Below are 18,313 nucleotides of genomic sequence, written 5' to 3' on the forward strand. Positions count from 1 at the left end.
AGTCCGTTGTTGGCGGGGACTGTCTCTATGTGTCGTTGAATGGTACTTTCCAAGTGCTTAGTACAGTGCTCTGCACACGGTAAGCGCTCAATAAATATGATTGAATGGATGTCTGAATGAATGAATGAGAAGTTAAGTGACTTGTCCACGGTCATACAGCAGGCAAGTGGTGGAGCCTGGATTAGAACCCAGGTCCACTGACTTCCAGGCCAGTGCTCTTTCCACTAGGCCACGCTGCTTCCCCGTGGAGCGCCCCGGGCAGGTGACCTTACCGCACGTCTGATAGGGGCAGCATCTCGCGGGGCTCCACACCTCCACCAGAGCCGTCCCCACACCACAGCTGATCCGGGGGCACCGGAAACTCTCACACACTGTCGGGAAGAAGGTCCAATTAGCTTCTCTCCACAGAAACACGAAACGTGGAGGGTGGAAACGACCCCGTTTGGAGTACTATGAATATCACTCCCACCTCCAGGGTCTCGCCTCACCTTACCTTCAGCACAAGCAGCCTGGGCCATGAAGAAACAAGCTGCTGCCCAGACAAAATTTTCATGAAAAAGGAAACCCAACGCCCAGCCCAGGGCTCGTCAGCCCCAGGGCTCCTCGTGTCTTGCAGTCAGAGGGAGAGTTGCCAGGCTTTGGTCCGTTTGGTCCTTGGGGAGGTCAGGGGAGGGGAGGCTGATGGGCTTTTCAAAGGCACAAGTTCCAGGTCCAGGCCCCTTGGTTCAGGCTCCCACCTGCCTCCTCGGGTCCCTCACCCTTCTCTCTAGCATCTCTTCTTCCTGTTCCTTTCACTCCAAACAGCCTCCCACTAGCCTTCTCCTACTCCCATTCCGCACATTCCCATGGCCGCTCCTGGGCTCGGAGCAGTCTCTCACTCATTCATTCATTCATTCATTTATTCAATCGTATTTATTGCGCTCTGTGTGCAGAACACTGTACTAAGCACTTGGGAGAGTACCACACAACAATTCCCTGCCTACAACAAGCTTATAGGAAGCCCTCCCTGCTTCAATGTGAAGAGAGCTCTGGGACTGCTCTAATGATGATGATGATGATTATGATGATGGTATTTGTTAAACGCTTACTATGTGCTAAGCACTGCTGTAAGCGCTGGGGTAGATACAAGGTAATCAAGTTTTCCCACATGGAGCTCAGTCTTAATCCTCATTTTACAGATGAGGTAACTGAGGCACAGAGAAGTTAAGTGGCTTCCCAAAGTCACACAGCAGACAAATGGCGGAGCCAGGATTAGAACCCACGTCCTCTGACTCCCAAGACCGTGCTCTTTCCACTAAGCCACGCTGCTTCTCCGGGAGGCTGGGGTTTTTTTAATGGTATTTGTTAAGCTTCTACTGTGGTGAGGCAGATTCAGGGTGATCAGGTTGGACCCAATCCATGTCCCACATGGGGCTCACAGTCCTAATCCTCATTTTATAGATAAGTTAATGAGATACAGAGAAGTGAGGTGACTCACTTAAGGTCTCACACTGCAGACAAATGACAGAGCCGGGATTAGCACTCATGTTCTTCTGACTCCCAGGCCTGCACTCTGTCCATTAGGCCACGTTGCTTCTCTAAGCACCCCTTTCTCCCATTCCCCTGAGGCTTGGGTTTATGGGGAAACTCCAGGAACATAAGGATCTGGAATTTAGTGTCCCATCCACACCCCTCCCAGGCCCACAGGTTGCCCAGCCCCATGGGCAAGAATGGGCCTAACCACTGTCCCTTGGCCTCTGAAGTTAGAGGGAAATCCAGAAGACTCACCGCAGTGGTAAGGTGGGCAGCAGCGCTCCTCAGTGACGTTCCCATCCACCACGAGCACCTCTCCTTCCTGACACCTGGGGATCTGATCTGAGCAAACGCCACAGGCTGTGAAGGGGGAAGAGACATGAGGCTCATAAACAGAAGAAAAGCAAGAGAGAGAGAGAGAGAGAGAGGATAAAGCCTCCCATGGGCCTAATGGAATGGTACTACCATTGGAAAGAAGTCCGAGGGGTCAACTCATCCAGCCACTGTCTTCAATTCTAAAAGTCCAAAGCAAATCTCCAGAGACAGAGATTTTACAATCTCCCCCACAAGCCCTAATGACCAAAAAATCCTTTTTGATTCTAGCAGTTTTCTCTTTCTGCTGGCCTGTCAGCCTAAGTCTCCTTGTTGACTCCACAGGGCAGCATGAGCACTGCTGATCAGTGACTTCTTCCTACTGACCCTTCATCTCAGTCCTCTCTTTCTCCAGGCTAAGCTCAGCTTAGTGCTTTCAGCCTAACTCTTTCGGCCTTTCTGGCCCATTTCTCCACCTCTTACAGAAAATGCAGGGACCAAAGCTGGGCCATAGGTCCTCCAGGGTCCAGGTAGATATTTGAGGTCATCATCATCATCACGAATGGCATTTATTGATCCCTGGGGACCATTCGACAGAAGATTCAGCCCCTGGTTTTGAGGTGCTTACAATCTAACGAGGAAGGCACAGGGTCAGAGACTGCCCATCATACAGTAGATGAAAGAATGAGAGATTGACGCAGGGGTGGGAGTGGCGATTTGGGGGTGACCTCCTCTCTCCCCCTGACCCCTTTACCCTGCCTTTCTCTTGACCCTAATAATAATAACTGTGGTCGATACTAAGCGCTTACTATATACCAAGCCCTATATTAAGCACTGGAGTAGATACAAGGTAATCAGGTCCCACAGGAGGCTCACAGTCTAAGCAGGAGGGAGAACAGGAATTGAATCTACAATTTACAGATGAGGTAACAGAAGCACAGAGAAGTTAAGTGAGTTGCTCAAGGTTACACAGCAGACAAATGGCAGAGCTGGGATTAAAACCTGGGTCCTCTGACTCCCAGGTCCCTGTTATTTTCACTAGGCTTCACTGCTTGCCTAATTTGAGGAAAAGCCTTATAATAATAATGTTGGTATTTGTTAAGCGCTTACTATGTGCAGAGCACTGTTCTAAGCGCTGGGGTAGACACAGGGGAATCAGGTTGTCCCACGTGGGGCTCGCAGTCTTCATCCCCATTTTACAGATGAGGGAACTGAGGCACAGAGAAGTGAAGTGACTTGCCCACAGTCACACAGCTGACAAGTGGCAGAGCCGGGATTCGAACCCACGACCTCTGACTCCAAAGCCCGTTGCTCTTTCCACTGAGCCACGCTGCTTCTCTGCTTATCCAAGACCAAAGGCCACAGCCTCAAGCCCAAGTACTCAAAATCCTCTCAGAATCTCTCCGAACCTCAATTATCCAGTAGTTTCATCCTTCTCTCCATCACACCTCTCTCCAGAAATGAGCATCAGAAACGTGTTTGAGTCTCTCCTCTAAGTCCTCGGCTAGGCTGTCCGTTCCTCGAGAGCGGGGATTGTGTTTACTTGTTCTTTGGAACCTTCCCAATCATTTTTAGTACAGCGCTCTGCATAGAGTGAGTGAGTGCTCAATAAAGGTCCCTGATTGACTGACTCGTCGATTCCCGTCTCTACCCGCTCCGGAGGAAGTGCCAGAGAGGATGGAATGGCCACCGTGGCATCAGATAAGAGGGGGTTGGAGAGTCCATAGAAGGGGTAGGTTGGCTGGATCCCCGACAGCCGGTTGGTCCCCTCCTCTCCCCCGTCTTCCGGCCCGGCCCCCGGTACCGCAAATGTAGGAGATGCAGCAGGTGTGCTCCAGCCAGCCGGCGATCAGGGTCTGGTCCGGACGGCAGCGGGGAGCCTGGCCCACCGGCTCACACTTCTCCGGGTCGCAAGCTGGGAACAGACCAAGGCATCCGAGTCTGCACAAGGCACCCCATGCCCAGCCCCAGCCTAGGCCCTGCCCCACCTCCACTCGGTGCAGACTCGGTTTCCCCCGGCGGCCCAACTCCTTCCCTGTCCTGGGCCTGTCCTTGACTAACTCCGCCCCTGTGACGTAGCCTCTGCCCAGCTGTATTCGAACTCTGGCCCAGGCCTGTCTTCTTTTTTCTTTTTAATGATATAAGCACTTACTATGTGCCAGGCACTGAACTAAGTGGTAGATTGATACAAGATGATCATGTTGGACACAGTCCACGTCCCACATGGGGCTCACGGTCTGAATCCCCATTCTACAGATGAGGTATCTGAGTCTCAGAGAAGTAAAGTGACTTGCCCAAGGTCACACAGCAGATAAGTGGAGGATCTGGGATTAGAACTCAGTTCCTCTGACTCCAGGTCCACGCTCTTTCCACCGGGCAACTCTGCTTCTTATCGATGATGGTGATAATAGTAATAGTAATGATAATAATAATAATAATAATGGCATTTTTAAGTGCTTACTATCTGACAAGTACTATACTAAGCGCTGATACTGATACTGATTATTAGAAAATAATCAGGTTGGACACAGTCCTTATCCCATAACGGGTTCACAGTCTAAGAGGGAGAGAAAGAGGTATCGAAACCCCATTTTTCAGATGAGAAAACTGAGGCACAGAGAAGTTAATTGACTTCCCCAAGGTCATAAAGCAGGCAAGTGGCAGAGCCGGAATTAGAACCTAAACCAAATGGTGGAGTCAGGAAAAGAAGCCAGGTCCTTCTGATTCCCGGGCCCATGCTCTATCCACTAGGCAATCCTGCTTCTCTACCTCTACTAATAATAATGATGGGTTATGTTAAGCGCTTACTATATGCCAAGCAAAGTGCTACCTAGATACAAGGCAATCAGGTTGTCCCACGTGGGGCTCACGGTCTTAATCCCCATTTTCGGTAACTGAGGCACAGAGAAGTGAAGTCATACAGCTGACATGTGACAGGATTAGAACCCATGACCTCTGACTCCTAAGCCCGTGCTCTTTCCACTAAGCCATGCTGCTTCTCTACTCCCACTACAGTTACTATTACCCCCACCATGACCACCACCACTGGACTGCACCCCCTCCTAGGCGGGGAGAGGGGTGTCAGTGAAGTGACCCCACATTGTTCCAATGCGAAGCCATCGCATTTGGGTCTTCACGCTGTTTCCTGCAGGGCCTCGGCGGACCAACGCTTTATCTGGGCCGGCCGGGCCGCAGACACTCACCGCACTCGTAGTTGGGGCAGCAAGAATCTTCCCGGAAGGACGGGATTAGTTTCTCCGAGCTCTTGCATTCGGGGATGAGACTGTCACACAGTGTTTGATTGCACACTAACAACAGAAACCACAGAGCAGTGAAAAGGACAACCCTGCGTGCCAGTCGACCAATCAATGGTACTTATTGAGTGCTTACTGCGTGCAGAGCACTGTACTAAGCAGTCGGGAGAGTACAATATAACAGTGTTGGTAGACACGTTCCCTGCCCACAAGGAGCTGAAAGTCAAAAGGGGAAGCTTACAGACTAGAGTTGGCTTTTCAGATGAGCAGAGGATAAAACCCACTCTCCAGCCCTCGGCTCGGCTAAAATCTCCACCAAACCTTCAGGAGAGTGGGCTAGCATCCCTTCCTTGCAGGCTCACCCACAGCGTTCTTCTCGCTTGAACCTGAATCGCTGTTCTCAGAACACAGGGCTCACTCGTGCCTCAGGAGCTCTAAGAGGGAATAACCCACCTTGGGGGATCGGTGCCCCGCCTTCAATAATAAGAATAATAACAACTGTGGTGTGTTAAGCGCTCTCTGTGTCCTAGGCGCCGTTCGAAGCACCGGAGTGGATGTAAGCAAATCGGGTCGGACAGAGTCCCCGTCCCACATGGGGCTCGCAGTCTTCACCCCCGTTTTATAGATGAGGTAACTGAGGCCCAGAGAAGTGAATTCACTGGCCCAAGGTCACACACAGCAGATAAGGGGCAGAGCCAGGATTAGAACCTAGGTCCCCGTGACTCCCAGGCCCGGGCTCCATCCACAGGTCACGCTCCTTCTCCTTCCTCACAGGAGCAGAGTCCCTTCGCTCTCTGAGCATCGGCAGGTCAGTCCCGTGATGGCCGCCAAAGCTCTCTGCTTGACCCAAGCTGTCAAAACTGGCCACTTACTAGCCGATGTCCTAGGCTACCCCCGAGCTGCCCATCCCATCGTGCCCGGCCCAGGTGCCTTCCTGGACACCTGTGTGTGAGACAGGGATGAAATGCAAAAGTGGGACAGGAGAGCAAGGAAGAGGGAAAGGTTGTCTCCAACGGGGGTTTGTGGGACACAAATGTTTCACCTGCCCCATTTAGAAAGTGGGGACCGGCAGCAGCCGCAGGACATGCCTGCCTTGGGTCGGCCCCGAATTCTCAAATTCTCCAATTCTCTCCACCCACCCATTCCCTGACTGGGCCCTGGCTCCTCTCCATGCCCCTGTTCGACCTCAAGGCCCCTTTCCCCGGCCCCATCCCAGGGCCCAGGGAGTGGGCAGGTTGGTGGGTTCTCTCACCACAGATGGTCCTTGGGCAACAGGAGTGGTCGTTAGGCAGCATCAAAGCCACTTCCCCAAAGCGGCGGCACCCCCGGGGGGGCTCGGGGCAGGGGGGCTCCACGGGGATGACGGTCTCGTTGTCGACGCACCGGTGCACGCAGCAGCCGCTGAGAGAGGCGTTCCAGGTTTCCCCCAGGGCCCGGGGGGCTCCTGAGCTGTCCGTGCAAGCTGGGTCAAGGCAACGGAGGGGAATTCAGGGTCGGGGGCTTCTCGGACGTTCTTCTGCAGGAGCACAGGGAACTGGGAGCTTCCAAACCCGGGTCAGTGCAGAAAGACGGCATCCAGTACCGATCGCTACTAGCGCATCCGTGAGACACTTTGGGGTGGGCTATTACCCGGACCCAAGGGCCCCACAGAGAGGACACCCTTAAATTTTCAGGGCTACTGAGGCACTCCTTGTAACTCGAAAGAAGTAAAGCCTCTCCCACGGTGCCCTGAGGAAAGTCTATTTGCCTGGCAGGATCTGACTTCGGATTCCTAAATAACCTCCAGGTTCACTAGCAGAGAGCAACAGGTGGTATCAGCCAGTCAATGATAATAATAATAATAATAACGATAGTCATGGTACTTGTTAAGCACTTACTATGTGTCAGACACTGCACTAAGGATTGGGGTGGATACAAGCAAATCAGGTTGGACACAGTCCCTGTCCCACATGGGACTCACAGTCTCAATCCCCATTTTTACAGATGAGGGAACTGAAGCCCAGAGAAGTGAAGTGACTTGCCCAAGGCCACAGAGCAGACAAGTGGCGGAGCCGAGATTAGAACCCGTGGCCTTCTGACTCCCGGGCCCATGCCCTATCCGTTATTCCAGGCTGATTCTCATGAATGAATGAGAAATCAATTATTTTCAAAGAATAAGAGCAGGAGGAAGAACAAAAATATCACCGGTAATAGCAGGAGAATGGAAAAGGTGAACGAGAAGGGTAAATAAGTGAAGAGACGTGGGTACAATCCTGCATGGGCTCTGTGAGTCGTGCTGAGCCCCGTGGCTCTGCTAAGGACTTGATGTCAACAAGGGGCAACAGGGTAGACCCGCCGCCCCCGTCCCCCAACTCCAGGGGCTGATGCTCGGCAAGACGAGGAGTCAAAGCCGGAAGGGGCACCTACCACATTTTTCCTCGGGGACGCAGAGAGGGGCGTAGGGTCTGTGCAACAACGTCCCCTCCGGACAGACACAGCCCTCACTAAGCCCCTGGCACAGGTCAGTCTCCTGGACCTCCTGGTCGCTCTCCCGGCACGTCCGGGCCGTGGCACACGCTGCCAGGCAGGGCTGGTAGGCAGAGTCTCCGGGGCAGGGAAAAGCTGCTGGCACAAAATCAATCCATCAGTCAGTGGTATTTATTAATAATAATGAGAAGAAGAAGAATTCCGGTATCTGTTAAGCGCTTACTATGTGCCAGGAACTGTACTAAGTGCTGGAATGGATACAAGCAAATCGCGTTGGACACAGTCCTTGTGCCATATGGGACTCACAGTCTCAATCCCCATTCTACAGATGAGGTAACTGAGGCACAGAGAAGTTAAGTCACTTGCCCAAAGTCCCACCACAGAAAAGTGGCAGAGCCGGGAAAAGAACCCATGACCTTCTGCATCCCAGGACCGTGCTCTATCCGCTACTCCATGCTGCTTCTGAGAGCTTGCGGGGTGCGCAGCACTGGACTAAGCTAAGCACACGGAAGCGTGCAGTACAATCGTTGGGAGACACGATCCCTGCCCTCTGGGAGCCGACCATCTTCGGGGGAGACGAAAGAATCAGTGGCACAGACAGGCGGCTGATCTGTTCCCTGGGATAAACTGTGGGGGACGAGGAAAGGGGAGGGATGGTGGGGAATGGGCCTCTCCCCAGCTCCGTGCGGAGGCTGCGGCTTCTTTTCATTCAGTCGCCTTTATTGGGTGCTTAATGTGTGCCAAGCATCTTCTGCCATGAACGAGGACCCTACCACTCCCTCCTCTTGGGCACCCTCCCTAATAATAATAATAAAAATAATACTGTCCCCACAGGGTCCTCCCTCCCCAGGTGTGAGGACCCTCAGTGGCCCCCGACCCTCCAGGCCTCCCCTCTCATCCCCTCTCACCAGAGCCCCCCTGAGCGGAAGCCCCCGACACTCACGGCAGTAATGTGGGCTCCGCCACTCCACGCAGACATCAAACTTGTTGCACATGGCCACGTAGGCAGTCAGCGCCATACAGGGGTGCTGGACGAGCTCTGTGTCCCGGACCCACAGCTCACAGAACTCTCTCGGGGACACCTGGGGCAGACAGTACAATCCATCCGTCAGTGTAGTTATTGAGAGCTAATTGTCTGCAGAACACTGTGCTAAGCACTGAGGAGAATAGGGCACAACAATATAACAGAGTTGATAGGCACATGTCCTGCTCCAAAAGGAGCTGACAGTCTAGAGGACGAGCGCGCAGTCTTGTCTTAGGGGGAAGTGCCCTCCCCACCCGTCCCTCCTTCCTCCCCTCCCTCCCCGTCTGTAGGGGTGCAAGGTGACAGCATTTAATCCACTGAGGTGGCAACAAGGGGGCTAGGAGGAAGGGGCGGGGGCCGGCAGAGTATGGATGGGGTTTCTGCTTTTACCAGGCTTGAAGTGAAGAGGGCATTCGTTATCCCGAAAATACGATTGGTGTAAACTACTGAGCAGCATGGCGTAGTGGATAGAGCACGGGCCTGGGAGTCAGATGGACGTGGGCTCTAAATCTGGATCCATCACTTGTCTGCTGTGTGACTTTTTGGGCAAGTCACTTCACTTCTCTGTGCCTCAGTTACCTCCTCTGGCAAAATGGGGATTGAGACTGTGAGCACCATGTGGGAGAGGGGCTGTGTCCAACCCAATTTTCTTCTACAGTACATGGCACGTAGTACATGCTTAACAAATACCACAATTATTATTATTAATAACTGGAGGCAGAGGGCTTTTTTTAAGGGTATTTGTTAGCCACTCACTCTGTGCCAGGCACTGTTCTAAACATTGTTAGAATCGAGATAACCAGGTTGAGCACAGTCCCTCTCCCACATGAGGCTTACAGTCTAATCCCCATTTTACAGATGAGATAATGGAGGCAGAGAGGAAGTGAACTGACTTGTCCAAGATCACACAGCTGGGATTAGAACCCAGGTCCTGTGTTTTGGCCCGATGAATCCAGCTTGGGTATTTGCATTGTTCAAATAAACCGGATAATTTCCCAAACTCCTCTCCACTATGTGTTGTGTGGCCCCTTCCTATGTTTCCAGGAGAGACTGTCATCAACACTGTAGGGGGCGGACAGTCAGTTTCCATCAGCCAGATGGGTGAGAAAGTAGCCCCGGTTGCCTGTGTGACCTCCCCGGGGCACGGCTCCTGCCCAGTCATTGAGGTGAGCGTCCTGAGCTCCGCCTGCGTAACTGAGCTCCTGGACACTTCCTGGGGATGGGGAGGGGGTGGAGCTTGGTCTCAGGGGCATCTTGCTTATGGAACCTCCTAAAGGTAGGAGCTGTTCTGGCTTAAATTCATGGTAAGGACTCGTCCTCAGGGGTGGGATGACCATGCTCCATGCTTCATCCTGTCCAGGGAGGGTATGACCATACTCCTGTCCAGGAGTGTCCAGGGATGACCATGCTCCGGCCCAGGGAAGGGATGACCATACACCTGTCAGGATTGACCAGGCTCCTGCCCAGGCTGGGATGACCATGTTTCTACCCAGGACTGGAATGACTACATTCCTGTCCAGGCCTGGATGACCATACTCCTGCCCAGGTCTGGACGTCACAGAATAATTCCAACCCAGCTGGAGCCCCAAGCCCCCGGGGACGCAAAAACGTACGTGAGCATGGCAGTGGCGGAAGGTCCAGTTGGACACCATCTGGACACAGGCTGAGCAATCTGTGGTGGAGCAGTTGGCTTTGCGGTAGCGGGCCTTGCCCTCAGACTTCAATGAGGTGGGCACCAGCCAGCTGTCCAGAAAAGTGGCTGGGTCATCTGCATATTCGAGGACAGTGCCATTGGGCAGCATGAGGTCATTCCCCACTTCTCCATCACAGAAGCCTGCAAAGACATTTTGCCATACCAAAGCTTTACCAAAGCCTTGCAGATAAACAGAAGACTTTACCAGCCCACGGAACCACTACAGCAGCCCACCCTCCTCCCCAGCCTGCTCAGAGAGGAGAAAGAAAACCGCTACCAGTGAACCAATATCCCTCTCTCTAGAAGGGCAGGTTACTTTCCAACCGATGTTTATTGTTTGGTTTATAGAATGATCAAACTCACTGAGTCAGTGAATTGGCCAAGGGCTCACACCAAGGGTGTGACCACATTAATTTGAGCCAATCCAGGCTCCAAACTTTTAGGTTAATCACTATGTCCACCAGTGATTTGGAGACAAAAATCAGTCACTCCCACTAAACCTCACTGGTGAGGGAGCGGGGAGAGGAGGAGAAGGAGGTAACCTAGACCAGGCTGGTCACCTAGGACCTCAGTTGGCCTGTGACATGGTGGAAAGTTGATCATTTGAGGACCTGGGGTCTAATCCCAGCTTCCCCACTTGCCTGCTGAGTGACCTTGGGCAAAGCATTTGACTTCTCTGGGCCTCGCTTTCCTCCTTCTGTAAAATGGGGATTCAATCCTGTTCGCCCTCTCTTTTAGACTGGGAGTCCCATGTGAGACAGGGACCGTGTCTCACTTGATTATCTTGTATTCCTCCGGTGCTTGGCACATAGTAAGCAATTTTATTAAATATTATTATCACTATTATTTATGTCATTATTTCTCTTGTCTGTAATTTATTTTAATTTTCTGTCTCCTGTGTAGACGGTAAGCTCCATGTGGGCAGGGATCATGTCTACCAACTCTGTTGCATTGTACTCTATACACAGTGAGCACTCAAAAAATACCATTGATTGATTACTTGATTGACACATCATCGTTGTCTGTCTACTTGTTTTGTTGTCTGTCTTCCTCCTTCTAGACCGTGAGCCCGTTATCGGGTAGGGATTGTCTCTGTTGCCGAATTGTACTTTTCAAGTGCTTAAATAGTGCTCTGCACACAGTCAGCACTCAATAAATACGATTGAATGAATGAATGCACCCGCCAGCGGGTATCTGAATCGAGGCATGATTCTCGTCTTCCCACTGCCACCCGCCTGGCCTCTGACAGGCACAGATTCATAATTTCCTCTTTATTCAGATCTTCAACGGCTCAGCAGGGAGACAGGCCCTCAAGAAACTGGCCGTTCTTCTTCCAACTCTCTGGTATGTAGAACCTTGAAGAGATGCGGCATGGCCTAATGGATAGAGCACGGGAATGGGAATCAGAAGGAGCTGGGTGCTAATTCCGGATCCACCACTTTGCTGCGGGACTTGGAGCAAGTCATTTACCTTCTTTGCACCTCAGTTGTCTCATCTGTAAAATGGGAATTAAGACTGTGAATTCCATCTGGGATATGGACTGTGTCCAACCTGATTAGCATGTATCTACCCCAACACTTAGGACAGTGCCTGGCATATATTAAGCGTTTAATGAATATCATAAAAAATAGTCATTGAGCTCTTAAGAGGACAAGAATTCAACCCTTGGAGGCCTGCTCTCTTCAAATCCTTTTCCATTTGTCAGTATAGTCGTAGGCCCCTTAAGTGGCCCCCAGCCACTTTACAGATGGAGAAACTGAGGTAAGGCGAGACATCTCAGGGGCTTGCTCACAAGCCCTTTTCATGGAGGGATTGGGGCTTCCGATTCAGGGAAGCCCCTGCCATCTTTAGATTCTACGATCGTTGTGAGCAGGGAATGTGTCTGTTTATAATAATAATAATAATAATGATGGTATTTGTTAAGAACTTACTATGTGCAAAGCACTGTTCTAAGCACTGGGGGGGATATAAGGGGATCAGGTTGTCCCACATGGGTTTCACAGTCTTCATCCCCATTTTACAGATGAGGGAACTGAGGCCCAGAGAAGTGAAGTGACTTGCCTAAAGTCACAAAGCTGACAAGCGGCGGAGCCGGGATTAGAACCCATGACCTCTGCCTTCCAAGCCCGTGCTTTTTCCACTGAGCCACGCTGCTTCCCTAATATTGTACTCTCCCAAGCGCTTAGTACAGTGCTCTGCACACAGTAAGTGCTCAATAAATATGATTGACTGAGTGATTAAGCATCTGGGTCTAACTCATCTAAGTTCCTTCCCCATCCGCTGAGAGCTGGGAGGCTCACAGTGAGGGCTTGGATCCCACGACAGATTGGCAAAGGTCTAGGAGGCCTCCAGGCTGTGTAATCGCAGACCTAATGAAATGTCTTATCTGGGTCTTTCCAGTCTCTGCCTTTTTTGTAAAATGAACATTAAAGAGGATTAGGGCTGGATAAAGAGAAGAAAAGAAGAAATCCAAAGCAAATGGAATCTTATAACGAAATTTCAATTGCTGCTACTCCTGTCCCACACTCCTCCCCTCACTGTGCTGACGATGCCCCAGGGAAAGGCCAGAGAGCGATTCCCGCTGCTATCGGATATGCCTCTCCACAGAACTGCCCTTTCTGAAAATTGGTAAGATAGCATCAGGAAGCGGTGAACTTTATATGCTGGGGTTCAGGCTGGATCTCACAGCAGGACATAATTCAAACAATGGTGGACATTTCTATCAGTGAATCTCATTCCAGCCACAGAGAGACTGAGCCCTCCTGCCCCCTCTAAGGTCAAACATTCCGGAAAGACACAATCTAGAGGCAAGGTTTGTCCTGGGCAGGCCTTGAACCGAGCTCTTTTCGGGTAGGCCCAGGCCTCTGGGGGAAGGGATGATAACATTTCAGCCAAAAGACTCCCAGGATTTATTCTGAAAACAGAAATGCTCACTGCAATCAATCAATCAGTGGCACTTATTGAGCACTTACTGTGTGCAGAACAGTGTACTAAACATTTGGGAGAGTATAATACGACAGAGTTGGTAGACACATTCCCTGCCCACTAGGAGCTTAGATAGATTTGTGGCAGATCCACATCTCTGCCCCTGTCCTCTCCCCCTCTCTTCAGGCTGGCATCTCTTCCTGCCTCCAGGACGTCTCCACCTGGATGTTGGCCCGTCACCTAAAACTCAACATGAGCAAAACTGAGCTCCTCTTCTTCCCTCCCGAGCCCGGTCCTCTCCCAGACTTCCCTATCACCGTAGATGGTACGACCTTCCTTCCCGTCTCTCGGGCCCGCGACCTCGGTGTCATCTTTGACTCGGCTCTCTCGTTCACCCACACATCCGCTCCGTTACCGAGACCTGCCGGTCTCACCTTTATAATATCGCCAAGATCCGCTCTTTCCTCTCCACCCGAACGGCTACCTTACTGCTACGGGCTCTCGTAATATCCCGGCTAGACTACTGTGTCGGCCTTCTCTCTGATCTCCCTTCCTCCTCTCTCTCCCCGCTCCGGTCTATTCTTCACTCCGCTGCCTGGCTCATCTTCCTGCAGAAACACTCTGGGCATGTCACTCCCCTTCTTAAAAACCTCCAGTGGTTGCCTATCCACCTCCGCCCGAAACAAAAACTCCTCACTCTAGGCTTCGAGGCTCTCCATCACCTTGCCTTTTCCTACCTCTCCTCCCTTCTCTCTTTCTACCGCCCACCCCGCATGCTCCGCTCCTCTGCCGCCCATCTCCTCACCGTCTCTCGGTCTCGCCTATCCCGTCGTCAACCCCTGGGTCCCGTCCTCCTGCGGTCCCGGAACGCCCTCCCTCACCTCAGACGATCTAATTCTCTTCCCCTCTTCAAATCCCTACTTAAAGCTCACCTCCTCCGAGAGGCCTTCCCAGACTGAACTCCCCCCTTTTTCCCTCTGCTCCCTCTACGCCCCCCTTCACCTCTCCGCAGCTAAACCCTCTTCTCCCCGCTTTCCCTCCCCTCCTCCCCCTCTCCCGTCCCACCCCCTCAGCACTGTACTCGTCCGCTCAACTGTATATATCTTCATCACCCTATTTATTTTGTTTGATGAGATGTACATCACCCTGATTCTATTTATTTGCCATTGTTTTCATGAGATGTTCTTCCCCTTGACTCTATTTATCGCCACTGTTCTCGTCTGTCCGTCTCCCCCGATTAGACCGTAAGCCCGTCAAAGGGCAGGGACTGTCTCTATCTGTTGCCGAGCTGTCCGTTCCAAGCGCTTAGTCCAGTGCTCTGCACATAGTAAGCGCTCAATAAATACTATTGAATGAATGAATGAATGCTTGGAGAGCCATAAATAAACCCCTTATGTGGGTCTTTAGGTATGAGGTAACACAGGCAAGGCGAAAAGGAGAATTGAGCAATTATCTGGTCAATGAAATCAATACAGTCAGTCCATATGATCAAAACTCTGTTAAGAAAAATTACTCCTCTAACACCCATAGCGATTTGAGCGGGGGCCTGAATTCTCTGGATAATTTTCTTCGACTTCCATTTCCCTTTGCCAGTGTAAACCAAGCTGGGTCTGGTTTACTGGGTCGATCTGTACCTCAGTCTCATTTATTTCACCACTGGCATCTTGTATGTGTTCATTCATTAATTCATTCATTCGCATTTTTTTGAGCGCTTACTGAGTTCAGAGCACCATACTAAGCACTTGGGAAAGTACAATGCAGCAATAAAGACAGACTATCCCTGCCCACAGTGAGCTCATAGTCTAGAGGGAAATAACTATGGCATTTGTTAAGTGCTTACTATGGGCCAGGAACTGTACTAAACTCTAGGTGGATACGAGCTAAGTGGGTTGGACACAATTCTACCTCTGGTCTGGAACTCCTTCCCTCTTCGTATCCGACAGTTTACCAGTCACCCCACCTTCAAAGCCCTATTAAAAAAATCACACCTCTTCCAAGGCCTTCCTTGTTTAAGCCATCATTTCTCCTATCCCCCTCTTCTCGGCATAAACTACGCACTTGGCCGTGAACCCCTTAACCACTTTGATACTCACCCCAGCCCCATAGAAGTTATGGAAATAGCCTCATACTCTCCCATCTCCCCTATCCCTACTCCATTTTAATGTCTGTCTCCTCCTGCAGACTGTAAGCTCCTTGTGGGGAGGGAATCACATCTACCACCTCTAGACTGTAACCTCGCTGCGGGCACGGAATGTGCCTGTTTATTGTTATAGTGTACTCTCCCAAGTGCTTAGTACAGTCTCCGCACCCAGGCAGCGCTCAGTAAATACAACTGAATGTCGTATTTTATTTTCCCAAGCGCTTAGTACAGTGCTTTGTACACGGTAAGTGGTCGATAAATATCATTGACTGATTATGATTTGATGATTTGCATCTGCACTACCTCAGGATCTACGTTCACAATTTTTGATTCTACAAGAGCTTTAAATTCCTTCATCCCAACTCCATGTGCTATACTGCTCTCCCAAGGACCCTAAAGTGAATCCAGCCTATAAACCTAGCATGGTCAAGGAGGTTGGTGGTAGGGAGAGTAAGAATTTAAAAAAATGATAATAATAACTGTGGCATTTGTTAAGCCCTTACTATGCGCCAGACACTGTGCTAAGTGCAGGGGTAGATGCGACATAGGGCTCACAATCTTAATCCCCATTTTACAGAGGGGGTAAGTGAGGCACAGATAAATGAAGTGACTTGTCCAAGGTTACACAGCAGACAAGTGGCAGAGCTGGGTTTAGAACCCAGACCTTGTGACTGTGGGCAAGTCACTTCACTTCTCGGGCCTCGGTTACCTCATCTGTAAAATGGGGATTAAGACTGTGAACCCCACGTGGGACAACCTGATTCCCCTGTGTCTACCCCAGCGCTTAGAACAGTGCTCGGCACATAGTAAGCGCTTAACAAATACCAACATTATTATTATTATTACCTTCTGATTCCCAGATCCTTGCTCTATCCAGTAGGCCCAAGAAGGGGGTATTTAGCACTAATCCTTAGGTTACCTTATTTCAAACGATAATTGTGGTATTTGTTAAGCACTTACTATCTGCCAAGCACTGTACTAAGCACTAGCATAAGTCCAAGATAATCAAGTCAAACAGACTCCCCGTCCTGAACGGGGCTCACAGTGTTCTGATTTCTTTACTTAACATTCATTCTTGGGGCAACTTCCATGGACCCACAGATCAACGATATCAGGCCCTAAACCCAGCCTTGACATGTGATGGGCACTTTGGGTGGGAAACCATCCTTACGAGGCTCCAAACAGAGGCCTGAAGAAATAAATCACTGTCTTGAGTGCCTGTGTCACACCCCCTTAAGGAAGGGGCTGACACCCTGGAAGAAGAAGATCGAGTGTTCCATGGTACCATTATTCATTTCATTCATTCAATCGTATTTATTGAGAGCTTACTGTGTGCAGAGCACTGTGCTAAGTGCTTGGAATGTACAATTCAGCAACAGATAGCGACAATCCCTGCCCAACAACGGGCTCACAGTCTAAAAGGGGAGACGGACCGCAAAACAAAACAAAAACTCTGCAGGGTATAATGGGGAAAGGAGGCTAGAGAAAGTGGGATAATGGGGGCAGACCTCACGGCCAGGAAGTGGAGGGGTGGGGAAGGACAGCCCAGCTCCCAAACCTAGTTTGTTCATTCATTCATCCATTCATTCATATTGATTGAATTAAGTAGTGTATTTATTGAGCGCTTACTTTGTGCAAAACACTGTACTAAGCACTACTAACCAGAACCAGAGCCCACCCAGCCATAGGAAACCCACTTCACTCACCACAGAGTCCTCTGGTGGAGGATTCTCTGGTTCCGTTCCATTCTAGAACCATCAGCCCAGAGCTGTGAAACCACTGAATGCGACTGTTTAAGGGTGTCCTGATCACATACATGTTTCCAGTGTCCTTGATCTTGAACCCATATTTCTGGACTGGGGAAAGGGCAAACTTGGAGTTCACAGTCACCTAAGAGAAACAGAGTGAAGTGTCGACCTTCAGGTACGCACACAGACATTCCCCACCTGATCAACATACACTCTCATGGATACAGAGCCACACCAATTGATAGATCAATTAATCAACGGTAGTAATAATAATAATAATAGCAATATTTGTTAAGCACTTACTCTGTGCCAAGCCCTGTACTAAGTGCTGGGGTAGATATAAGATATCAACTTCCACGTGGGGCTCACATTGCAAGTAGGAGGTTTGGGCAGGGAGCGTCTCTCTTTATTCCTGTATTGTACCTTCCAAGCACTTAGTACAGTGTTCTGCATACAATAGAGAAGCAGCGTGGCTCAGTGGAAAGAGCACGGGCTTTGGAGTCAGAGGTCATGGGTTCGAATCCCTGCTCGGTCACTTGTCAGCTGTGTGACTTTGGGCAAGTCACTTAACTTCTCGATGCCTCAGTTACCTCATCTGTAAAATGGGGATTAAGACTGTGAGCCCCACGTGGGACAACCTGATTCCCCTGTGTCTACCCCAGCGCTTAGAACAGTGCTTGGCACATAGTAAGCGCTTAACAAATACCAACATTATAATAAGTGTTCAAAAAATACGATTGAATGAATGAATGAGAACGGGTATTGAATCCCCATTTCACAGATGAGGGAACTGAGATTCAAAGAAATTAAGTGGAAATTATTGTGTTCTGCACACAATAAGTGTTCAATAAAAACGACTGAATGAATAAATGAATGAATGAATGAGAACGGGTATTGAATCACCATTTCACAGATGAGGGAACTGAGATTCAAAGAAATTAAGTGACTTACCCAAGGTCACACATCAGGCAAACGGCAGAAGCATCGTGACTTAATGGATGGAGTACAGGCCTGGAAGTCAGAGGGACCTGGGTTCTAATCCCAGCTCCACCACTTGTCTGCTGGTCTACAGCTGAGTTAACTGAGGCATAGAGATCTGAAATGGCTTGCCCAAAGTCACGCGGCAGATAAGTGGCGGAACCGGGATGAGTACCCTGATCCTTCTGATTCCCAGACCCGTGCTTTATCCACTAGGCCACTCTGCGTCCTTCATTGAGCGCTTACTGTGTGTAGAGCACT

General features: G+C 50.4%; 1 protein-coding gene across 1 annotated transcript in view; it reads right to left on the reverse strand.

The window, feature by feature from the left end:
- Positions 1 to 18,313, reverse strand: part of OTOG (otogelin) — a 126,639-nt gene that overhangs the window by 18,514 nt on the left and 89,812 nt on the right. The window contains exons 38-46 of the mRNA XM_029061316.2: positions 17,033 to 17,216; positions 10,182 to 10,402; positions 8,488 to 8,626; positions 7,485 to 7,679; positions 6,331 to 6,540; positions 5,028 to 5,132; positions 3,629 to 3,739; positions 1,768 to 1,872; positions 273 to 371 (exon numbers count right to left, since the gene is read on the reverse strand). Of these exons, the coding sequence (XP_028917149.1) occupies positions 273 to 371; positions 1,768 to 1,872; positions 3,629 to 3,739; positions 5,028 to 5,132; positions 6,331 to 6,540; positions 7,485 to 7,679; positions 8,488 to 8,626; positions 10,182 to 10,402; positions 17,033 to 17,216 (1,369 nt within the window). The remainder of the gene's footprint in view (positions 1 to 272; positions 372 to 1,767; positions 1,873 to 3,628; positions 3,740 to 5,027; positions 5,133 to 6,330; positions 6,541 to 7,484; positions 7,680 to 8,487; positions 8,627 to 10,181; positions 10,403 to 17,032; positions 17,217 to 18,313) is intronic.

The sequence above is a fragment of the Ornithorhynchus anatinus genome, chromosome 3, assembly GCF_004115215.2.
Source record: "Ornithorhynchus anatinus isolate Pmale09 chromosome 3, mOrnAna1.pri.v4, whole genome shotgun sequence".
NCBI lineage: Eukaryota > Metazoa > Chordata > Mammalia > Monotremata > Ornithorhynchidae > Ornithorhynchus > Ornithorhynchus anatinus.